A 25,542-nucleotide genomic window follows, 5' to 3' on the forward strand; every position below is an offset into this window, starting at 1 on the left:
AGCTACAATGGCACTATCCAAAAACAAAATGAAAAACCCTACATGGAGCTTGTTCCTCTGCTGCATTATGCAGAGATGGGTCTCACCCCGTTCTTTCATGTGAGAACAAGCACCTTATTCATTATAGAAACATTGCGGGTGTTTCCTGTTACTCATAGCTGAATGCAGTCCCTCAGTTTATTTTGAATTATGTTTGAGTACATATGATTACAAACAATATACATGTCCTCCTCAAACAAAAGTTCTCTACACATTTCTTAGAAATATTAACAGTATGCAAGCAACTTGCATACTGTCTGGTGAGTTTTGTATTTATTGAGAATATATATTAAAATATCCCATTCCAATCATGGATCCGATAAACTTTATAATTAAGCTATTTGTCCAACATTGTGAGTCAATATTACTGTGAGCTTACAACTTCAGGCCTTTTTTTCCTCATAAATTTTAGTTTTCATGCTTATTTGATTACAACTTTTATGATGATAGTAGTTTTTCATATGCATAATACCAACAGTCAAATCATGTTGTGAGTGATTTCTTTCCAAGGACTATCAGGTTGTCAAACAGGGTGTAATAAATTGTGGTAATAAATACTACCACAGGCCGGGCGCGGTGGCTCACCCTGTAATCCTAGCATTTTGGGAGGCCAGTGCGGGCAGATCACTTGAGGCCAGGAATTGGAGACCAGCCTGGACAACATAGCAACACCCTGTCTCTACTAAAAATACAAAAATTAGCCTGGTGTGGTGGTGCACATCTGTAATCCCAGCTACTTGGGAGTGGAGGTTGCAGTGAGCCAAGCACGCCGCTGCACTCCAGCCTGGGCAACAGAGTGAGACTCTCTCAAAAAATAAAAAAATAATAAATACCACCACAAACCAGTAATGACTGTAAGGTGTATCAATAAGAGGGTATTTAAAAGAATTTATTGCAGAACTTATGCTGCTTTTTGGTTGCTTGATTCCTATTTAAGGAAGCAAAAAATTTCTCTGTATTTGATATAGTGAAGAGGTGAACTTAATTCTACCCTTGGTAATTCTTTTTATTTTTGAGACGGAGTCTTGCTCTGTCACCCAGGCTGGAGTGCAGTGGCGCAATCTCAGCTCACTGCAAGCTCCGCCTCCCGGGTTCACGCCATTCTCCTGCCTCAGCCTCCCGAGTAGCAGGGGCTACAGGCACCCACCACTACGCCCGGCTAATTTTTTGTATTTTTAGTAGACGGGGTTTCACCGTGTTAGCCAGGATGGTCTTGATCTCCTGACCTCGTGATCCACTGGCCTCGGCCTCCCAAAGTGCTGGGATTACAGGCATGAGCAACCGCGCCCGGCCCTAGTAATTCTTTTTTTTTTTTCTTTTGTGAGACAGAGTCTTGCTCTGTCGCCCAGGCTGGAGTTCAGTGATGCGATCTTGGCTCACTGCAACCTCCACTTCTCTGGTACAAGTGATTCTCCTGCCGCAGCCTCCAGCGACAGTGCCAGACTTTGTCTCAAAAAAAAACCCAGAAAACAAAAAGACAAAAACCTCTCAGAATACTTCCTGAATGATCTGCCAGAGCCTGTTTTACAGCTTTTTTTCTGGAGGCGGAGGGGACATGGTCTTGCTCTGGAGTAGCTTGGATTACATGTATGTGCCACGACACCTGGCTAATTTTTGTATTTTGAGTTGAGACGGGTTTTGCCATGTTGGCCACGCTGGTCTCAAACTCCTAGGCTGAAGTGATCGGCCCACCTCGGCCTTCCAAAGTGCTGGGATTACAGGTGTGAGCCACAGCACCCAGCTGAATATACATTTTTCTAAGGAAGATAAACAACTGAGCAAGGGGACCTGAAAAGATGCTGGACATCATTAGGTAAATGCTAAACAAAAAGGCAAGGAAATACCACTTCAAACCCACTAGGATGGGTAGAATGAAAAAGTGAGATAATAACACATGTCAAGGATATGGAGAACTTGGAACCCTCATACGCTGCTGGTGAGAATGGAAAATAGAGCAGCCGCTTTGCTTTTTTGTTTGTTTTTTAAGTTTTTCTTTTTTAAGAGATGGGGTTTTGCTCTGTAGCCCAGGCTGTCAAGGCTCACTGCACTCTCAAACTTCTGGATTCAAGAAATCCTCCCATCTCAGCCTCCTGAGTAGCTGAGAACACAGGTGTGCACCACCATGCCCAATTAATTTTTCTTTTTTTTTTAGAGATGGGGTTTTGCTCTTTTGTCAGGGCTGGTCATGAACTTTTGGGCTCAAGCTATCCTCCTGCCTTGGCCTTCCAAAATGCTGGGATTACAGGCATGAGCCACCGTGCCCTGCCAGGAGTTTCTTTTTTGAGGTAATGAAAATGTTCTAGGCCTGGCGCGGTGGCTCATGCCTGTAATCCTAGCACTTTGGGAGGCTGAGGCGGGCGGATCACGAGGTCAGGAGATCGAGACCATCCTGGCTAACACGGTGAAACCCGTCTCTACTAAAAATACAAAAAATTAGCTGGGCGTGGTGGCGGGCGCCTGTAGTCCCAGCTACTCGGGAAGCTGAGGCAGGAGAGTGGTGTGAACCCGGGAGGCGGAGCTTGCAGTGAGCCGAGATGGCGCCACTGCACTTCAGCCTGGGCGACAGAGCGAGATTCCGTCTCAAAAAAACAAGAAAAAAAGAAAATGTTCTAGGCCAGGTGCGGTGGCTCATGCCTGTAATCCCAGCACTTTGGGAGACTGAGGCAGGTGGATCACTTGAGGTCAGGAGTTCAAGACCAGCCTAGCCACTAGAAATACAAAAATCAGCCAAGCGCGGTGGCGCGCGCCTATAATCCCAGCTACTCTGGAGGCTGAGGCAGGAGAATCGCTTGAACGCCGGAATCGCGCCATTGCATTCTGCACTCCAGTCCAGCCTGGGCAACAGAGTGAGACTCCATCTCAAAAAAAAAAAAAGAAAATGTTCTATAATTGACTGTGGTGATTATCTGTTTGCATCTTTGAATATACTTTACTGAATTGTACACTTAAAAGGGATGCATTGTGTAGTGTGTTTTATTCTGATATAGCTTTTCAAATAAATACATATGACTTCAGATTTTTGATTAATCTGTTAAGCATACTAAGAGTTTCCAGATATACCTTAATTTACATCACTTTTTATTGTTCATTTTTGTATCAGTGAAAATAGGGATTCAATTACCTTAGGTATATCATAGTCGTTTACATTTCAAAGTTCTCTGCGAACACAATCTGTAACCTATTTAAAATAAATTTTCCTGTAGTGTGAAATGTACACTTCAGAGTTTAATTGAACATATCTCACAGCTGTGGTTAGTCTGATAAGCGTCCTTGCATCCATGCTAGGGATGTGGGGTTCAAAGAGATTGTGTGTAAAAGGCTCTGGAGGCCAAGGGATTCTTTATTTAAAGTAAATGTGTGGGGATTGGGGAAGGAATGGGTGGAGGTCTCAATGCCGTTAGCCGTCAATGTCAGAATGGAGCTAGACTCATTACACACGGCGAAGTCACTTTTAAAGTGTCTGTGTTTGTGAACGGAGCTCACAGTTCCACGAGTGCCCTCTAGACTCAGGCCAAGTCCCTGGCCCCCGGAGGAGTCAGACCCTCTTGTTCCACTCAGGACTTGCCTGGGTGACCCTCTTGCTGTAGATTTGTTCCTTAAAGGGTCACTACATCTGGCAACTGAGGCTGGAATTCGCCGCGCACACTTTTGTCCCCGCGTTCAGAAACAGCTGCGACAGGATGCCAGAGTCCATCGAGAGGCTGGGAACAAGTTCGGCTTCTACTCAACTGCCCCTCGCTGGGACTGGTTTCCCCCCGGACTGAAGCAGGGTTGCCCTGGCGACATGACCTTTCGCAGCTCTGTCACTCCATGTGAAGAGGGCGGGGCTTCGTGAACTGTCCAATCAGAGGCGCCACGTGGAAGGTGGGTGGGGCAACGCGGCATAAAAGAGGTGGGCGTCGTACGCCGTTACGCAGCGCGGTTGCTGGGCACCTCGACTATCACCTGACCGTAGTAATATCTCCTGCTACGCGCGTTGTGACCAATGCTGCATACAGGAGATGAGGGAGGACGGCCAGACACCTGGAAGCCGGAAAATGGTGAGTGTGCGGGGCCGGTGTCCCGAGACCTGAGGAGGGACAGGTTGGAACCGGCCGGAACCGGCTGTGGCGGGACCCGGGGCTCCCCTCGGCGACTCTGGGGTCTGGGACCCGGGTCCCTCTGGCGCAGCTGGGCCCTCAGTGCCCTCGGCCGCAGAGTGGGGCTGGGCTGGCATCCGGGACCCCGGGCATCCTGTCCCGTTCCTGCGCGACGCCTGCGGCCCCGGCCTTAGCCTCGGCGCCCTCTCTGGGCAGCTGCACGCCGCAGCCTCTTGTCTCCCCAGATTGCACGGGAGCCCCGGGAGGGTCATGGGGAGGATTCCGACTCGTGTGTGGGGTTCGTGCGTGGGAGGAGCAGTGTTCTGTGTGATCCTCAGTCCCTCCTTTCTCCATAAAGGTCACCCATCTTCCCTTGAGGTTTCCAAATGTATGGAAAGCAGGGTGTCAAATCCATAATCCTGTCTCCAGACTATCTCTTCCTGGGGCTGGCAGTAAATTCCTAAGTTTGCGGATCCCTTCCCGCATTCCCAAAGTCTAACGCCCCCTCTCCAGTTCACAGCGTCATTGTCAATTGTTTGGCCTCTGGTGCATTTCACACGGACGCCGTGTTTCTCATTTTTCCGAAGAACCAGGGATGACTCGTTTTAACGGATTTATTTTTTTGTTTGCGGATATTTTACATGCGAGGAAGGCAAAGAATACCCACCTGGAATTGTTACATAAATCCTTATGACTCTCCTTCCAGTATCTCTCCTGAGCACAGACACACTGCAGGAACTCTTGGGTTGGGGCTCCTCTTTGGCAACTTCCCTGGGTGACCTGTCTTTTTTAGCAGTTTCAGGTCGGCACTGCCCGTCCTTGACTTTGTATTCTTGAAAAGATTTGACCACTTACTTGTGTGTCATTTTCTTCATGTATCTGAAATGTATATAATCAATAGCTACTAAAAGTATTATAATTTTTTATTTCTAATTTTTGTGGGTACATAGTAGGAGTATATATTTATGGAGTACACAAGATGTTTTGATGCAGGCATGCAACGTGAAATAAGCACATCGTGAAGAAAGGGATATCCCCTCAAGCATCTGAGTTGCAAACAATCCAGTTACACTCTATGAGTTATTTTAAAATGTACAGTTCTGTGTGGTTTTTTTTCCCACCCATTAATTGTCCTCTCCTTTCTCTCAGGCTCCCACTACCTTTCCCAGCTTCTAATAACCACCCTACTCTCTAAGTCCATGAGTTCAGTTGTTTGATTTTCTTTCTTTTTTTTTTTTTTTTTGGAGATGGAGTCTCTCTCTGTCGCCCAGGCTGGAGTCCAGTGGCGCGATCTCGGCTCACTGCAAGCTCCGCCTCCCGCGTTCAAGCCATTCTCCTGCCTCAGCCTCCTGAGTAGCTGGGACTACAGGCACCCGCCACCACGCCCGGCTAACTTTTTTTTGTACTTTTAGTAGAGACGGGGTTTCACCGTGTTAGCCATGATGGTCTCGATCTCCTGACCTCGTGATTCACCTGCCTTGGCCTCCCAAAGTTTTGGGATTACAGGCGTGAGCCACTGTGGCCGGCTTGTTTGATTTTTATAATAGATCCCACAAATAAGTGAGAAGATGTGATGTTTATCTTTCTGTGCCTGGCTGATTTCACTTAACATAATGATCTCCAATTCCATTCATGTTACAAATGACTGGATTTCATTCTTTTTTTTTAATGACTGAATAGTACTCCATTGTTTATATGTACCACTTTTTTTTTTTTTTTTTTTTTTTTTTTTTTTGCCGGCAGAGTCTCACTCTGTGCACTGGTGTGATTTTGGCTCACTGCAACCTCCGCCTACAGGGTTCAGGCGATTCTTGTGCCTCAGCCTCTCGAGTCACTGGGATTACAGGCATGTGCCTCCTCATGGGGCTAATTTTTGTATTTTTAGTAGAGACGGGGTTTCGCCATATTGGCCAGGCTGGTCTCGAACCCCTGATCTCAGGTGATCACCTGCCTCGGCCTCCCAAAGTTGTACCACATTTTAAAAAATCCATTCATCTGTTGAGGGACACTTACATTGCTTCCAAATCTTAGCTATTGAAACAGTGCTGCTACAGATACTGGAGTGCAGCCATCCCTTCGATACACTGATTTCCTTTCTTTTGGGTATATTCCCAGCAGTGGGATTGCTGCATGGCATATGGTAGCTCAATTTTTAGTTTTTTGAGGAACCTCCAAACCGTTCTCCATAGTGGTTGTACTAATTTACATTCCCATCAACAGTATACAAAGGTTCCCTTTTCTCCACGTCCTCTCCAGCTTTTGTTATTGCCTGCCTTTTTGACTTAAGCCATTTTAACTGGAGTGAGATGATATCTCATTGTAGGTTTTTTTTTGTTTTGTTTTGTTTTTTTTGTATTTTTAGTAGAGACGGGGTTTCACCATGTTAGCCAGGATGGTCTCAATCTGCTGACCTCGTGATCTGCCCGTCTTGGCCTCCCAAAGTGCTGGGATTACAGGCGTGTGCCACCGCGCCCGGCCTCATTGTAGTTTTGATTTGCATTTCTCTGATGATCACTTTTTCATATAAACACCTTTTTATATGCCTGTTCGCCATTCGTATGTCTTGTTTTGAGAACTGTCTATTCAAATCTTTCATGCATTTTTTGATTGGATTATTAGACTTTTTTTCCTGTAGAGTTTGAGCTCCTTATATATTCTGGTTATATTAATCCCTTGACAGATGGGTAGTTTGCAAATATTTTCTCCCATTCTTTGCGTTGTGTCCACTTTGTTGATTGTATCCTTTGCTGTGCGGAAGCTTTTTAATTTGATGTGATCCCATTTGTCCATTTTTGCTTTGCTTGCCTGTGCTTGTTGGGTATTGCTCAAGAAATTTTTGCCTGGACCAGCGTCCTGGAGATTTTCCACAATGTTTTCTTGTAGCAGTTTCCTGATTTGAGGTCTTCGATTTAAGTCTTTAATCCATTTTGATCTGGTTTTTGTATTTGGCAAGAGATAAAGATCTAGTTTCATTCTTTTGCATATGGATATCCAGTTCCCAGTACCATTTATTGAAGAAACTGTCTTTTCCCCAGTGTGCATTCTTCACACCTTTGTCGAAAATGAGTTCACTCTAGTTGTGTGGATTTGTTTCTGGGTTCTCCCTTCTGTTCTGTTGCTCTATGTGTATGTCTTTATGCCAGTACCATGCTGTTTTGGTTACTATAGCTCTGTAATATAATTTGAAGTCTGGTAATGTGATTCTTCCAGTTTTGTTCTTTTTGCTTAGGATAGCTTTGGCTATTCTGTGTCTTTTGGGGTTCCATATCAATTTTAGGATTGTTTTTTGTATTTCTGTGAAGAATATCCTTGGTATTTTGATAGGGATTGCATTGAATCTGCAGATTGCTTTGGGTAAATGGACATTTTAACAATATTGATTCTTACAATCCATAAACATGGAATGTTTTTCCATTTTTTTGGTATCCTCTTCAATTTCCTTCATCAGTGTTTTATAGTTTTCATTATAAAGAGCTCTCACTTCTTTGGTTAATTCCTAGGTATTTAATTTTATGTGTGGCTATTATAAATGGGGTTACTTTTTAAATGTATTTTTCACATTGTTCACTGTTGGCATATAGAAATGCTACAGATTTTTGTTGATTTTGTATCCTGCAACTTTACTGAACTCATTTATTCTTACAGTTTTCCTGTAGAGTCTTTAGGTTTTTACAAATATTAAGATTATGTCATCAAAAGTATAAAAAATTTTAAAGAGGCAAGAAAGAGGTGAATTTCATAAAAAATAAAACACTTCAGTATTACATTGAAATTGGTGAACATTTTTTTCTTTTTTTCTTCGCCTTAGGTTGTGTAGTAAGTTTCTGAGGTCTGTTCTTTTTTTGTGTGGTGATTTCAAATGGAATTTGAGAGCATAGCCATACAACACCTAGAAGTATCCAAATATGATTATGAGAACATTTATTGCCATAGAAATAATAACTGAAATTTCTTTTTTTTTTTTTTTTTTTTTTTGAGACAGAATCTTGCTCTGTCACCAGGCTGGAGTGCAGTGGTGCAATCTTGGCTCACTGCAACTTCTGCCTCCTGGGTTCAAGTGATTCTCCTGCCTCAGCCTCCTGAGTAGCTGGGACTACAGGCGCCACCACTATTCCTGGCTAATTTTTGTATTTTTAGTAGAGTCGGGGTTTCACCATGTTTGCCGGGATGGTCTCCATCTCTTGACCTCGTGATCCGCCTGCCTCAGCCTCCCAAAGTGCTGGGATTACAGGCATGAGCCTCCATACCCGGCCCAATAACTGACATTTCATTTTCTGCAAACAATAGACACTTGTGGATTTCAGGGACTAGGGCTGGTTTGCTAAGGTGCCTTACAATTTTCTTAACACTTTACACATCAATACTTGATTTGAGAGATTTTGCAGAATTCTTCAAACATTGGGTTTGTCTCAGTTAAAGTATCTGTTTAGGCTGGCTGTGTTGGCTCATGTCTAATCCCAGAACTTTGGGTGGCTCATGAGGCAGGAGGATTGCTTGAGTCCAAGAGTTCAAAATCAGCTTGGGCAACATGGCAAAATCCTGTCTTTACAATAAAATAAAAATACAATATCAGTGGTGGTCCAAAGTAACATCACTGCCCAAACTAAGGCCACCCTTGAGCCTGCCAAGAGCAGTAATTAAAGGCCCTGTTGGTTCTTCTTGGGGAGCCTCCCTGTTCATACCATTAAGCCCTTTATACCAAGAGAAGCCACAGAGCACTGGAAAGCTGGGGATCCACCGATGCACATGTTTTGGGTGGAGGGGTTGCTTTCTGAGGTTGTAATTGTGGTTTTCTTGGGCGTGTTTTTTAGACATGAGGTTTGTTTTGCATTCACAATGTTGCCACATTCAGAGTATAATTCTTACATACTGAGAAAGCATGTGAAGTTCAGGAGTGCTGTCTCCAGGACACAGGGTTAATGAATTTCGGAGGTTATTTTTGGGCCAGAACCTTAAAGTAAATCCAGCTGAGAGTTTCTTCTGCCCAAGAATTGAAGCCTGGGAGAGGAAGTATTTTCACACTGCCAGGGGCCAATTAGGGTGTACGGAGCTCCCAGAGTTCATTCCTGTGGCTACTCAAGTGTCTCTTCCCTTCATCACCAGGGACTATTCCACTCTAGAAGTTACATGTCAGAGGGAGAGCATGGACCTCAAGCATGTTAAGGTGTTTAACCTCTTGAATGTGGGTTTTCCTTGTGAATTGTGGGGAAGCAGCCTGCTTATCTGAGCTAATTAGAATATTTATGTTTCCTTTGGATTATTTTATCTGTTGAGCATTGTGGCCCTTCAACTCTGGTTTCCCTTATTTTATAATTTTATTGCCTGTGTCAGTGTGTAAGATTTTAGTTTCTTTCACTTTGAAAATGAAGGTTGTTAGATATGGTGGGAGTAAGCAAGAAAATTCTGGAACTAAACAAAATGTTTGTTTCTTGAGGCCAGAGAACCTCAAGATACGAGATGAGTATATTTAAGTTATCAGGTACTCTTTTCATTTTTAGATCAGTTTTTGTATGTGATTGTCCATAAAGAACTTTGAAATTTAAAAGGGTATACAGTTGCTAAGACAAATGACTTCCTGATTCCGTTGGTAAGAGGAAAACACAGTTGAATTCTTGTTTTAATTGATGTGAGGAAAACTACTAAAGTTTATATAATCTTTGAAACTCCTGCTATATTTAAATTAGGCCCAAATCCATAATGCATTTTATTTTATTTATTTATTTATTGAGACAGAGTCTCACTCTGTCGCCCAGGCTGGAGTGTAGTGGCACAATCTTGGCTCACTGCAACCTCCCAGTTCAAGTGACTCTCCTGCCTCAGCCTCCCCAGTAGCTGGGATTACAGCCGTGTGCCACCACACCCAGCTAATTTTTGTATTTTTAGTAAAGACAGCGTTTCACCATGTTGGCCAGGCTGGTCTCAAACTCCTGACCTCAAATGATCTTCCCACCGTGGCCTCCCAAGTTGCTGGGATTACAAGCATGAATCACCACACCTGGCCCGGAATCCGTATTTAATGTTTGCTAACAACCTAAGACTCACCGTTCCCTTTTTCCCTTGTGACCCACACCTGGACAAGCTGATGAGTCTAAGGGCTCCCTTCTCTGTCATAGGCAAGAGATTTAAACCATGTAACTACCTGCCCATACAGGGGATCTTGTGCCCAACTCTACCCCAACCACAGTAAACAACCAGGCCAGGCTCCTTTCTTTGCTCTCTCAGGCCATTTCAGTTATGCTTGATGGGTCTGTCCTGCTCTTCCCAAGATCTCAACAATGTGAGCAATAAGCCTTTTTAATACCCCCTCTGTGAGTGCCAGACCATCATCAGTTTTGTCAGAACTATGTCTCTGAAGGTGACCACAATGATTGGTGCCGTGAGCATGTTGTCCAGACACTGATCACCACTTGTGGGTCCTTCATCTCTTTATTATTATTTTTTGAGATGGAGTCTCGCTCTGTTGCCCAGGCTGGAGTGCAGTGGTACGACCTCCGCTCACTGCAACCTCTGCCTCCCGGGTTCAAGCGATTCTCCTGCCTCAGCTTCCTGAGTAGCTGGGACTACAGGCATGTGCCACCACGTCCAGCTAATTTTTTGTATTTTTAGTAGAGACGAGGTTTCGCTATGTTAGCCAAGATGGTCTCAATTTCCTGACCTCGTGATCTGTCTGCCTTGGCCTCCCAAAGTGCTGGGATTACAGGCATGAGCCACCGCACCTGGCCTTTATTTTTTTAATTATTATTGTTATTATTATTTTTTGAGACAGAGTCTTGCTCTGTCACCCAGGCTGGAGTGCAGTGGTGTGATCTCAGCTCACTGCAACCTCTGCCTCCCAGGTTCAAGCAATTCTCCTGCCTCAGCCTCCTGAGTAGCTGGGATTACAGGTGTGCATCACCACGCCCGAGTTATTTTTGTAGATCTTCTCTTGCTCTGACTTGCTAACCCACTGTCCTGCCTGATGGCCAACATGTCCAGTGAGCTGCTGCTGGCTAGAAAGCTGGTGCTTCGAGTGTGCTGCTCTGTGTTGCATGTTGAGCCCTACCAAGTATGGGTTCTATATTCAACTGACTGAGTCTGCCTTTTTAAAAATAATTCTTTGGCATTTAAGAGTAGGAATATGCTATTGGAACCCTCCTTCAATTGATGCTGGATCTATCTGTGTGTTTACAGTGAAGCTGTGCCTGATGCTGGGTTGGCCCGGTGTGCAGGGTGCCAGGGTGCGGCGGGAGGGTGGACTATATACACCCTGTACAAGAGGTGCTCCTGAAACAGTAGTCATTTAAAGAGGAGAGAGAAAGGGAGGAAAGGCAGCCATCAGGTGGCGCACTGAGTCCACACCCCAAAAGGCAAAGGGCTCACCAGGACCTTAAGGACCTCTGCTGCTGCTGCTGCTGCTGCTTCAGGTACCTTTATCACAACAAATATCCTGACCCTGGGGCATAGACGGGACAATATCCATGATTCCCCAGTGGCATAACAAAGGGGTTAGTTTAAACCTGACATAGGCTAGAGATCCTTAAACCCTATGAAGGAACCATTGCCATGGAGGAGGCCCCTAACTCTGATGACACTGAACTGAGCCTCTCTGGAGGAAAAAAAATTGTAACTGTCCCATTAGAGAAAATACCCCTTTTCCTTGAAGTATATCCACTGACCAAAAAGAAAGAAAGAAAAATAAAAACATGGAAGGAAGGGAGGGAGGGATCTCTTGACCTCTTAAACTCTTAGCCTGGGGAACCTAGTGTGACCCCATGTCTCTTTTTTTTTTTTTTTTTAAACAATGCTAGTAATAAGAGGGTTTAAACCTCTGTGGTTTACTGATTTACTCTATTAAAGTAACTTATCATACATATTTTTTATGTTTGTGGTGGGATGCTAAATATTAGGATGGGCATTGCTTTATTTTTTATTTATTTTTATTTTTTATTATTTATTTATTTATTTTTAATTAATTATTTATTTATTTATTTTGAGATGGAGTTTCGCTTGTTGCCCAGGCTGGAGTGCAATGGCACCATCTCGGCTCACTGCAACCTCTGCCTCCTGGGTTCAAGCGATTCTCCTGCCTCATCCTCCCAAGTAGCTGAGATTATAGGCGTGTGCCACCACGCCTAGCTAATTTTTTTGTATTATTAGTAGAGATGGGGTTTCACCATGTTGGCCAGGCTAGTCTCGAACTCCTGACCTCAGGTGATTCACCCGTCTCCTCTCAAAGTGCTGGGATTATGGGTGTGAGCCACTGCACCTGGCCGATTTTTTTTTTTTTTTTTTTGAGACAGAGTCTCGCTCTATCTAGCTGGAGTGCAGCGGCACCATCTTAGCTCACTGCAGCCTCCGCCTCCAGGGTTCAAGCAATTCTTCTGCCTCAGCCTCCCGAGTAGCTGGGATTACAGGTGCAGGCCACCATCCCTGGCTAATTTTTGTATTTTTAGTAGAGATGGTGTTTCACCATGTTGGCCAGGCTGGTCTCGAACTCCTGACCTCAAGTGATATGCCCAGCTTGGCTTCCCAGGGTGCTGAGATTACAGGCGTGAGCCACTGTCCAGCCTGGGCATTGAGATAGGTCATATGCATAGGGCTCATATATGAGGTAAACAGTTTTTTCACAGAAGATGCATTAGTTGATCATACCAAAATTGGGAGTATGATACCTGAATTCATAAGAATAAAATTGTTAATAGAAGCATTTTAATAACAAAATTGTGTATATTTCCTTTTGTTGTTATTTTTTGTTTTTGTTTTGAGATGGAGTCTCACTCTGTTGCCCAGGCTGGAGTACAGTGGTGCAATCTCAGCTCACTGCAACCTCGGAGCCTCCTGGGTTCAAGCGATTTTCCTGCCTCAGCCTCTCGGATAGCTGGAACTACAAGTGCATGCCACTACGCCTGGCTAATTTTTATATTTTTAGTAGTGATGAGATTTCTCCATTTTGGCCAGGCTGGTCTTGAACTCCTGGCCTCAAGTGATCTGCCCACCTCGGTCTCCCAAAGTGCTGGGATTACAGGTGAGAGCCACCATGCCTGACCATGTGTATATTTCTAGCGTGAAGATAGGTAATGTTCCTAGGACAATAGTAGCAGTTAGGGCATTTATTATAATAGTGTATTCTGCTATGAAAAATAGGGATAGTAGACATTGAAGGCCAAGACTAGTTCTGATTTGTTTTGTGTTAAGTCAAATGGGGCTCAGTTAGTTTCTGCTAGCATTGAAATGAATCCTGCTATGGCCAGGGGTCATGTTGGTAGAATTAATTATCCAAATTCTTGTGTGATGATAAGAGTTGATAAAGTGACCCGCTTATCAAGAAAACTGTTAGGAGAATAATGGCTAAGTCAAATTCTGTGGGATTGTCTGGGCTACTGCTCGGATTGTGCCAGTTAGTACATATTTTGAATTGGATGCTCATCCTGATGATAAAATAGGGTAGATGCGGGAGGCAGAGGTTGCAATGAGCCGAGGTCGTGCCACTGCACGCCAGCGTGGACGACACAGCAAGACTCCGTCTCCAAAAAAAAAGGGGGGGTGGTAGCTGGCTAAACTTGATGTGGCTAGAATAAATAATACTCCTATATTTATATTCAGAAATGGGGTATTAAGAAGTGGGGTGTAGAGAGAGGGATTCATATGCAAGGGTTAGGACGAGGTAGGTGTGATGGTGTAAAGGAGGATGGATGGCATTAGTGATTGCGGTGGTTCTTTTCTTTGTTTCTTTCTCCTTTTCTTTCTTTTCTCTTCTCTCTCTCTCTTTTCTCTCTTTCATATCTCTTTCATTTTGAGATGGAGTCTTGCTCTGTCTCCCAGGCTGGAGTGCAATGATGCGATCTCGGCTCACTGCAACCTCTGCCTCCCAGGTTAAAGTGATTCTCCTGCCTCAGCCTCCCGAGTAGCTGGGACTACAGGCGTGCACCCCCTCGCCTGGCTAATTTTGTATTTTTAGTGGACGGGGTTTCTCCATGTTGGTCAGGCTGGTCTCGATCTCTTGACCTTGTGATCTGCCCACCTCAGCCTCCCAAAGTGCTGGGATTACAGGCATGAGCCACTGTGCCTGGCTATAAGAATTTACAAAACAAAAATGTTATGTCTGCTTGGCCTTGGGGCCTGTACAAGATAGATTCTGAATTAATTTTGACATCTGCTCTAATGCATTAGTTGATAACCCTTTATGGGATTAATCAATACTAGGACTCAAATTATAGTTATACCTGGGTATCCCACTAAATTTAAGCAAGATACCCCTGATAATCTTATAAGTTACTGAATATAAAGTGGAGCACAAATTAGATATTCCTCACTTTAACCAACAGAATAGTTTTTTTCATGCCTAAATTCTCAATTCCTCATTGTCATAGCACTTATTGCCCTAAAATATTCCATAGTGAGAGAAGGTCTGAACCAATGAGTCATGAATTTAAATGGTCTTTTAAATTAAACTTTTTTTTTTTTTTTTTGAGATGGAGTCTTGCCCTGTTGCCCAGGCTGCAGTGCAGTGGTGCAATCTCGGCTCACTGCAACTTCCGCCTCCCGGGTTCAGGCAATTCTCCTACCTCAGCCTCCTGAGTAGCTGGGATTACCGGCACCCGCCACCACGCTCAGCTAATTTTTGTATTTTTAGTAGAGACGGGGTTTCACCATGTTGGTCAGGCTGGTCTCAAACCCCTGACCTTGTGATCCACCCGCCTCGGTCTCCCAAAGTGCTGGGATTACAGGCATGAGCCACCGCGCCCGGCCTAAACTTCTTTATTTATTTTTATATTTTGTAGAGACAGAATCTCACTATGTTGCCCAGAGTAGTCTTTTTGTTTGTTTGTTTGTTTGTTTGTTTGAGAGAGTGTCTCGCTCTGTCGCCCAGGCTGGAGTGCAGTGGAGCAATCATGGCTCACTGCAGCCTTGACCTCCTGGGCTCAAGCAATCCTCCTGTCTCAGCCTCCCAAGTAGCTGGGACTACAAGCACGCACCACCTTGCCCAACTCACTTTTATATATTTTGTAGAGACAGAATTTTGCCATGTTGCCCAGGCTGACAAGTGGGCATTTCTTTTTTTCTTCTTCTTCTTCTTTTTTTTTAATAACTTTTATTTTAGGTTTGGGGGTACATGTGAAGGTTTGTTACATTGGTGAACTTGTGTCATGGGAGTTTGTTGTACAGATTATTTCATCACCCAGATACTAAGCCCAGTATCCAATAGTTATGTTTTCTGCTCCTCTCCCTCCTCCCACCCTCCACTGTCAAGTAGACCCCATTGTGTGTTGTTTCCTTCTTTGTGTTCATCAGTTTTCATCATTTAGCTCCCTCTTATAATTGAGAACGTGCGGTATTTGGTTTTCTGTTCCTGCATTAGTTTGCTAAGGATAATAGCCTCCAGCTCCATTCATGTTCCTGCAAAAGACATGATCTCATTCTTTTTTTATAGCTGCATAGTATTCCATGGTGTATGTGTACCACATTTTCTTTGTCCAATCTGTCATTGATGGGCATTTAGGTTGATTCCATGTCTGTGCTATTGTGAATAGTGCAAGCTGGCATTTCTAAAGGTAAGCAGTCTTAGGAGTGTTATATGAACTTCTGTCTGCACACTAGGTAGTAGGACTTTGTGATGACAAGGTCTGCAGGTGCATTGTAGGAGAGGACTTGGGTGCTTCCAGTTTTTCATTGTGTATGTTTTGTTTTGTTTTTTTTTTTTTTGCTTTGTTTTTGTTTTTTTGTTTGTTTTGTGACAGGGTCTTACTGTGTTGCCCAGGCTGGTCTCAAACTCGTGGCTCTAGTGATTCTCTGCCTCAGCCTCCTGAGTAGTCACTGTGTTTTTATTCATTAAAATCTTGTCTAGATTCAACTGTTTGCTTCATAGACTGTTACGTGATATGGTAGGTAATATGAGAAGAGAGAAAAGAGTTTTTCTCACAAGGAGCTGAAGCATCTTATTGCTTCTTTAGTGTACCATTTCTGTCATTTCACCAAGGTGCCTTCTACCCTGTCATTAGCAGTAAGATGTGAAGTGATCACAGCAAAAATGTAGAAATAATTTCCATGTCTCCATGATGCTGGTGAATTTATCAGTGGCTGTGGGCAGAGAATGTGTTCTGATGACATAGTAATAAAATAAATATTTTGGGATCACAGAGTCATGTGATTATCTTACAAATTGATTATAGATCCCCAGCCCTGTCAGTCTCACCCATTTTCCTCTACACATATGTGGGATGTTTTAGGACTCAGTGGCCTTTGAGGATGTGGCAGTGAACTTCACCCAGGAGGAGTGGGCTTTGCTGGATCCTTGGCAGAAAAAACTCTACAGAGATGTGATGCTGGAAACCTATAGGAACCTGGCTTCAGTAGGTGATGATGACAACATTCCTTCACTTAGAGAACAAGTTGCCCATCAACGATATTTCAAGACCTGGCATGTGGAAAGGGAATACTTCAGTAAATAAACCAAGCATGGTGACAGCTAATTAGATCTAGAATCTAATAGTTTTTCTATAATTAATAATGATTTCCGATGATTTTTCTGGGTCTGCATTATAGGGAAAAAATGTGAAGAGCATAACATTGAAGATCAGTCCAAAAACCAAGAAAGAAGTCTAAGGTGAGTGGCACTAATAAGAGTTCCATGAGAGAGACTTAGTATGTCATGAAGTTTTAAAAACAAGCAAAGAAAACAAATAAGCCCACCTTCAAATGTGGCTTATTCTTGGAAAATTTTTAGCCAAAGTGTTTACTTAAATATGACATAGATATTCAGTGTTTGAAAAGTAGTTCATTTGATAGCAATATTAAGAAACTCCATTTACGAATATTACTGTTTTGATATTACCTGTGGTTGAGCCCTCTTCCAGAACATTCAGTCTATTCATCTTCAAACAATTCAGGCAGGACTGAAGTTTTAATTTCTGAAAATGGTAAAAAATGTAATTCCTTTACCTATTAATAAATATAAAATCTTTACTAAAGAAATCATTATCATTTCTTACAAAAGTCATGTATTGTAGACAGACTGTGTGTGAAAATAGATGGATTAGCTAATCAAAGTGAAGAAAACTTCAGCCAGATCTAAATTTTAATCTGAGTATGAAAACTCCTCCTGGAGTAAATCCATGTGAATGCAGTGTGTGTGGAAAAGTCTTCATTTGTCATTCATCCCTTAATAGGCACATCAGATCTCACACTGGACACAAACCATATGAGTGTCAAGATTACGGAGAAAAGCCATATAGATGTAAGGAATATGGGAAGGCCTTCAGTTATTTCCAGTCATTTAAAAAACATGAAAGAAATCACAGTGAAGAGAAACCCTATAAATGTAAACAATGTGGGAAACCCTTCAGTTATCGTCAATCTGTTCTTAGACATGAAAGGACTCACACTGGAGAAAAGCCCTATGAATGTAAAAAATGTGGAAAAACCTTCAGTACTCTTACAGGTTTCCAAATACATGAAAGAACTCACACTGGAGAGAAACCCTATGAATGTAAGGAATGTGGAAAAGCCTTTATTTACCTTGCAAGCTTTCAAAGACACATGATAATGCACACTGGAGATGGACCTTATAAATGCAAGGATTGTGGAAAAGCATTCAATTGTCCTAGTTGATTTCAAGTATGTGAACGAATTCACACTAGAGAAAAACCATATGAATGTAAACAATGTGGTAAAGCCTTCAGTTGGCTTGGTTCCTTTCGAGTACATGAAAGAACTCACACTGGAGAGAAACCCTGTGAATGTAAGGAATGTGGGAAAGCCTTCATTTATCGAACTACGTTAAAAGGACACATGAGTATTCACACTGGAGAGAAACCTTATAAATGTGAACAATGTGAGAAAGCCTTCCTTTCTCTTGCAAGCTTTCAAATGCACATGATAATGCATACTGGAGATGCACCTTATAAATGTAAGGAATGTGGGAAAGCATTCAATTGTCTTAATTCGTTTCAAATCCATGAAAGGACTCACACTGGAGAGAAACTGTATGAATGTAAACAATGTGGTAAAGCCTTCAGTTATTCCAGTTCCTTTAGAATACATGAAAGAAGTCATAGTGGAGAGAAACCCCACGTATGTAAACGATGTGGTAAAGCCTTCATTTGGCACAATTCCTTTTGAATACATGAAAGAACCCACACTGGAGAGAAACCCTATGTATGCAAGCAGTGTGGCAAAGCTTTCATTTATTGTACAACTTTTCAAGGGCACATGAGAATGCACACTAGAGAGAAGCCCTATAAGTGTAAAGAATGTGGAAAAGCCTTCAGTCATCCCAGTTCATTTAGAAGCCATGAAAAAATACACCCTGGCAGAAAACTTCTTGAATGTAAGTAAAGTGGGAGTTTTCAACTTGCCCACCTCCTTACAAAAACATGCAATAAGAATGTGCTAGATATAAAGCTTACAAATGTGAGAAATACAGGAAGTTTTTCAATTTTAACAAATACTTTCAAAGTCATGTGAAAATTCTCACTAGAAAGAAATCCAATAAAGGCAAGTTGAGGCATACCTGTTTGTTATTCAGGAATTTGCTATAAGGTTATACTGGGGGAGGGGGTGCCATGTTTAAATTCAATGGTATCTTAAGGTAAAACTGTAATTGAAGCCCCAGTATTGATTAAGGACATGGAAATTTGCCAACTGATGCATTTCAATGGATGTTGAAGTTAATTCGGAGCCTGTTTTGTAGAGGTGTGAAACCCAATCAGCACCCATTTATTTTTTTGCTGTTATTTTAATAAACTTTGGATTTCTAATTTGATCAAATTATGGACCTTTGTCTCAATTTTTTTCTTTTTTCTTTTGGTGATTGCAGGGTGAGGGAGAGGGGTGTTCTGTGTACCCTACTTATATTTATATCCTTCATTCTCTAGAGAGCCTCAAATCAGTGTCATCATGGTTATGGGCCTCCCTCATGGCAGTGGTTGCTTTAGAGGGTTTCAGGACTGTGGGCTTAAGTCTGATTTAAATTAAGGGTATCTCTCTGAAGTCTCTATTCTATTCCTTTGCTCTTTTTTTTTTTTTTCTTCTTTCTTTCTTGAGACGGAGTCTCGCACTGTCACCCAGGCTGGAGCGCAGTGGCGCGATCTGGCTCACTGCAACCTCCGCCTCCCAGGTTCAAGCGATTCTCCTTGCCTCAGCCTGAGATTACAGGTGCCCGCCACCACGCCCAGCTAATTTTTTTGCAGTTTTAATAGAGACGGGGGTTTCACTATGTTGGCCAGGCTGGTCTTGAACTCCTGACCTAATGATCCGCCCACCTTGGCCTCCCAAAGTGATGGGATTACAGGCGTGAGCCACCACACCCGGCCTCCATTGCTCTATATATCTCCTTTATGTCATGTCAACACCACACTATTTTGATTACTGAAACTGAAACTTAGAGTAAGTTTTGAAACTAGGAAGAGTGAGGCTTCCAGCTTTGTTGTTCTCTTTTTCTTTTCTTTTCTTTTCTTTTTTTTTTTGAGACAGAGTTTTGCTCTTGTTACACAGGCTGGACTGCAGTGGTGTGATCTCGGGTCACTGCAACCTCCGCCTCCCAGGTTCAATCTATTCTCCTGCCTTAGCCTCCTGAGTAGCTGGGATTACAGGCATGTGCCACCACACCCAGCTAATTTTGTGTGTGTGCAATGGCTCGATCTCGGCTCACTGCAACTTCCGCCCCCCTGGTTCAAGCGATTCTCCTGCCTCAGCCTCCCGAGTAGCTGGGATTACAAGCATGGGCCACCATGCCCGGCTTATTTTTTTGTATTTTTAGTAGAGATGGGGTTTCTCCTTGTTGGTAAGGCTGGTCTCGAACTCCCGACCTCAGGTGATCTGCCTGCCTCAGCCTCCCAAAGTGCTGGGATTACAGGCATGAGCCTCCGTGCCCAGCCAAAACTTAGAGTAAGTTTTGAAACTAGGAAGAGTGAGGCTTCCAGCTTTATTGTTGTTTTTCTTTTTTTTTTTTCTTTCTTTTTTTTTTTGAGACGGAGTTTTGCTCTTGTTGCACAGGCTGGAGTGCAGTGGTGTGATCTCGGGTCACTGCAACCTCCGCCTCCCAGGTTCAATCGATTCTCCTGCCTCAGCCTCCTGAGTAGCTGGGATTACAGGCATATGCCACCACACCCAGCTAATTTTTTGTGTTTTTAGTAGAGACGAGATTTCATCATGTTGGCCAGGCTGGTCTCGAACTCCTGACCTCAGGTGATCCACCCACCTTGGCTTCCCAAAGTCCAGGGATTACAGGCGTGAGTCACCATGTCCAGCCTGTTGTTCTTTTTCAAGATTGTTTTGGCTATTTGGGGTCCTTTGAGATTCCCTGTGAATTTTAGGATGAGTGTTTCTGTTTCCAGAAAAAATGTCATGGGCCTTTTGATAATGATTGCTTTGAATTTGTAGAGCATTTGCAGTAATATATTGACACCTTAACAAAATTAAGTCTTTTAAACTATGAACACAGAATGTCTTTCCATTTATTTATAGCTTTAATTTCTTTCAGTAACGTTTTATAGTTTTCAGTATACAAGTCTTTTGCTTTTTTGGTTAATTTTTTGTCATGGCGTTTTGCTGCGTTGTCCAGGTTGGTCTCAAACTCCCGGGCTCAAGCTGTTCTCCCATCTTAGGATCTTCAGTAGCTGGGACTGCATGTCTGTGTCACCATAGCTAGCTGTTTTTTTGTTTTTGTTTTTGTTTTGAGACAGGGTCTCATTCTGTCACCAGGTGGTAGTGCAGTGGTGAAATAATGGCTCACTGCAGTCTCAACCTCCTGGGCTTAAGTGGTCCTCCCATCTCAGCCTCCCAGTAGCTGGGAGTACAGGCACAGGCCAGCACGTCCAGCCAATTTTTTGATTTTTTTTTTTGTAGTATGAGGTCTCACTTTGTTGCTCAGGCTTGTCTTGAACTTCTGGGTTCAAGTGATCCTCCCACCTTGGCCTTCCAAAGTGCTGATTTTGCAGGTGTGAGCCACTGTGCTTGGCCTGTTTTATTCTTTTTGATGTTATTACTAATGTAATTGTTTTCTTAATTTCCTTTTCAGATTATTAACTGTTAGTGTATTGAAATGTAATTTTAGGCTGGGTGCGGTAGCTCACACCTGTAATTCCAGCACTTTGGGAGGCTGAGGCGGGTGGATCATGAGGTCAGGGGTTTGAGACCAGCCTGACCAACATAGTGAAACCCCGTCTCTACTAAAAAATATAAAAATTATCCGGGCCTGGTGTTGGGCAGCTATAATCCCAGCTACTCAGGAGGCTGAGGCAGGAGAATCGCTTGAACCTGGGAGGTGGAGGTTGCAGTGAGCCAAGATCGCACCATTGCACTCCAGCCTGGGCAACAGAGTGAGACTCCGTCTCAAAAAAAAAAAAAAAAAATGTAACTTTAAATGTTAATTTTGTACCCTGCAACTTTGCTGAATTCATTTATGAGTTCAGTTTTTGTGTACATATATGTGTATGTAATCTTTAGGATTTTCTGCACATAGGATTATGTCATCTGCCAACATAATTTTATTTCTTCCTTGCCCATTTGGATGCCTTTTCTTTTTCTTTTTTTTTTTTTTTTCTGAGACAGAGTCTCACTGAGCCACCCAGGCTGGAGTGCAGTGGTGCAATCTTGGCTCACTGCAACCACCGTCTCCCGGGTTCAAGCAATTCTCCCGTCTCAGCCTCCCGAGTACCTGGGATTACAGGCACCCGCCATCATGCCCAGGTAATTTTTGTATTTTAGTAGAGATGGGTTTTCATCATGTTGGACAGGCTGATCTTGAACTCCTGGCCTCAGGTGATCCACCCACCTCGGCCTCCTAAAGTGCTAGGATTACAGGCGTGAACCACTGCACCCAGCTGGATGCCTTTTCTTTTTCTTACCTAATTACTCTGACTAGCTCTTCCAGTAGTATATTGAATGGAAGTGGTGAAAGCAGTTATCCTATCTTGTTTCTGATCTTAGGGGAAAAGATCACCATTTTTGTATTTCACCATTAAGTATGATAGTCTTGTAGATTCTTCATATATGGCCTATTACATTGACCTAGTTTCCTCCCATTCCTAGTTTGTTGTTTATCATCAATGGGTCTTGAATTTTGTCAGATGCCTTTTCTGTATCAATTGAGATTACTGTGATTTTTCCATCATTCAGCTAATGTGGTATATTATATTGACTGATTTTCATAGGATGCACTGTTTGCATTCTGGAGATAAATCTCACTTGATCATGGTTTGGAAGTTTTTAAAATATACAGATGGAGTCTTGCTCTGTTGCCCAGGCTGGAGTGCAGTGGCATGATCATAACTCACTGTAGTCTCCAAACTCCTGGGCTCAAGCAATCCTCCCACCTCAGCTTCCCAAGTAGCTGGGACTACAGGTGCATGCCACCACACCTGGCTAATTTTTGTATATTTTGTAGACACAGGGTCTTGCTATGTTGCTTTTCATATGCCTGTTTGCCATTTGTATGTCTTCTTTTGAGAAATGTCTATTCAAATCTTTTGCCTATTTTTTGACCAGATTATTAGATTTTCTTCCTATAGAGTTGTTTGAGCTCTGTATATATTGTGGTTATTAACCCCTTGTCAGAGAGGTAGTTTGCAAATAAATATTTTCTCCCACTCGGTGGGTTGTATGTTCACTTTATTGATTGTACCTTTTGCTGTGCAGAAGCTTTTGTAACTTGATGTGATACCATTTGTCCATTTTTGCTTTGGTTGCCTGTGCTTGTGGGGTATGCCCAATAAATCTTTGCGTAGACCAGTGTCCTGGAGATTTTGCCCAGTGTTTTCTTGTAGTAGTTTTATAGTTTGAGGTCTTATATCTAAGTCTTTAATCCATTTCAATTTTTGTATATGGTGAGAGGTAGGGATCTAGCTTCATTCTTCTGTATATGGATATCCAGTTTTCCCAGCACCATTTGTTGAAGAGATTGCCTTTCTCCAGTGTATGTTCTTGGCACCTTTGTCAAAAATGAGTTCACTGTGGGTGTATGGATTTATTGTTGGGTTCTCTTCTGTTCCATTGGTCTATGTGTCTCCTTTCATGCCAGTACCATGCTGTTGTGGTTACTATAGCTCTGTAGTGTAATTTGAAGTCAGGTAATGTGATTCTTCCAGTTTTGTTCTTTTGGTTTCGGACAGTTTTGGCTATTCTTTGTCTTTCATGGTGCCATATGAATTTTAGGGTTTTTTTTTTCTATTTCTGTGAAGAATGTCCTTGGTATTTTGAGAGGGATTGCATTGAATCTGTAGATTGCTTTAGGTAGTGTGGACATTTTAACACTATTGATTCGTGTAATCCATGAACATGGAATATCTTTCCATTTTTTGTTGTCCTCTTCAATTTCTTTCCTCAGTGTTTTATAGTTTTCATTATCGAGATCTTTCACTTCTTTGGTTAAGTTGGTTTCTTGGTAAAATTTACTTTTACATGTGGCTGTTGTAAATGGGATTAATTTCTTATTTCTTTTTCACATTGTTCACTGTTGACATAGAAATGCTACTAGTTTTGTATGTTGATTTTGTATCTTGCAACTTTACTGAATTTGTTTATGCATTCTAATTGTTTTTTTGTGAATTCTTTAGGTTTTTCCAAATATAATGTCATATAATCAGCAAACAGAGATAATTTGACTTCTTCCTTTCCAATTTGGATGCCCTTTGTATTTTCCTCTTGTCCGATTGCTCTAGCTGGGACTTCTGGTACCATGTTCAATGACAGTGTGACAGTGGGCATCCTTTTTGTGTTCCAGATCTTCGAGAAAACGCTTTCAGTTTTCCCCCATTCGGTATGATACTAGCTATGGGTCTGTCATATATGGTTGTGATTATGTTGAGGTATGTTCCTTCTATACCCACTTTTTTGAGGGTTTTTATTATGAAGGGATGTTGAATTTTATCAAATGCTTTTTTAGGATCAGTTGAAATGATCGTATGGTTTTTATCAATCATTCTGGTCATGCAATGTATCACACTGGTTCATCTACATAGGTTGATCCTTGCATCCCAGAGATAAATCCCACTTGGTCATGATGAATGCTCTTTCTGATGTGTTGTTGAATTTGGTTGGTATTTTGTTGAGGATTTTTACATCAATATTCATCAGTGATATTGGCCTATAGTTTTGGTTTTTTTGATGTGCCTTTGGTTTTGTTATCAAGGTAATAGTGGCCTTGAGGATTGAGTTTGGAAGTATTCCCTACTCTGTTTTTTGGAATAGTTTGAGTAGGATTGGTATTAGTTCTTTAAACGTTTGGTAGAATTCAGCAGTGAAGCCATTGGGTTCTGAGTTTTTCTTTACTGGGAGGCTTTTTATTATGGCTTCAATCTTGTTACTTGTTATTGGTCTGTTCAGGTTTTGGATTTCTTCCTGATTCAATCTCAGTAGGTTGTATGTATCTAGGAATTTTTTACATTTTTTCTATTTTTTCCAATTTATTGGCATATAGTTACTCATAGTAGCCACTACTGCTTTGAATTTTTGTAATATCATTTGTCTTCTTTTTCATTTCTAATTTATCTGGATCCTCTTTTTTTCTTATTTAGTCTGGCTAAATGTTTGTCAATTTTGTTTAACTTAAAAAATTGATGTTTTGGCTGGGCGCAGTAGCTCATGCCTGCAATCCCAGCACTTTAGGAGGCCGAGGTGGGCGGATCACAAGGTCAGGAGTTCAAGACTAGCCTGGCTAACATGGTGAAACCCTGGCTCTACTGAAAACACAAAAATTAGCTGGGTGTGGTGGCATGTTCCTGTAATCCCAGCTACTAGGGAGACTGAGGCAGGAGAATTGCTTGAACTGGGACCTGGGAGGTGGAGATTGCAGTGAGCTGAGATCGCACCACTGCACTCCAGCCTGGGCTACAGAGTGAGAGTCCGTCTCAAAAAAAAAAACAAAAAACTGGTCTTTTGTATTTTCATTTACTTCTGCTCTAATCTTTATTATTTCTTTTCTTCTACCAATTTTGGGTTTGGTTTGCTTTTGTTTTCTATATCTTCAAGATGCATTGTTAGATTGTTTCAAGTTCTTCCTCTTTTTTTTTTTTTTTTTGAGACAGAGTCTCACTCTGTCACCAGGCTGGAGTGCAGTGGCAGGATCTCGGCTCACTGCAAGCTCCGCCTCCCGGGTTCATGCCATTCTCCTGCCTCAGCCTCCCGAGTAGCTAGGACTACAGGCACCCGCCACCACGCCCGGCTAATTTTTTGTAGTTTTAGTAGAGATGGGGTTTCACTGTGTTAGCCAGGATGGTCTTGATCTCCTGACCTCATGATCCACCCGCCTCGGCCTCCCAAAGTGCTGGGGTTACAGGCGTGAGCCACCGCGCCTGGCCTCTTCCTCTTTTTTGATGTAGGCATGTAGTAGCTATAAACTTCCCTCTGAGTACTGCTTTTGCTGTATCCCATAGGTTTTGGCATGTTGTGTTGCCATTATCATTTGTTTCAAGAAGTTGTCCCATTTTCTTAATTTCTTCATTGACCC

General features: G+C 42.5%; 1 protein-coding gene across 1 annotated transcript in view; it reads left to right on the forward strand.

Moving 5' to 3' along the window:
• The first annotated feature begins 3,934 nt into the window (after window positions 1-3,934).
• The window catches only part of LOC100615438 (zinc finger protein 564-like), a 38,521-nt gene continuing 16,913 nt past the window's right edge, over window positions 3,935-25,542 (forward strand). Inside the window, exons 1-4 of the mRNA XM_054673940.2 lie at window positions 3,935-4,079; window positions 16,325-16,451; window positions 16,641-16,701; window positions 17,264-18,423. Of these exons, the coding sequence (XP_054529915.1) occupies window positions 4,041-4,079; window positions 16,325-16,451; window positions 16,641-16,701; window positions 17,264-17,705 (669 nt within the window). The 5' untranslated portion in view covers window positions 3,935-4,040 and the 3' untranslated portion in view covers window positions 17,706-18,423. The remainder of the gene's footprint in view (window positions 4,080-16,324; window positions 16,452-16,640; window positions 16,702-17,263; window positions 18,424-25,542) is intronic.

The sequence above is a fragment of the Pan troglodytes genome, chromosome 20 (assembly GCF_028858775.2).
Source record: "Pan troglodytes isolate AG18354 chromosome 20, NHGRI_mPanTro3-v2.0_pri, whole genome shotgun sequence".
Taxonomy (NCBI): domain Eukaryota; kingdom Metazoa; phylum Chordata; class Mammalia; order Primates; family Hominidae; genus Pan; species Pan troglodytes.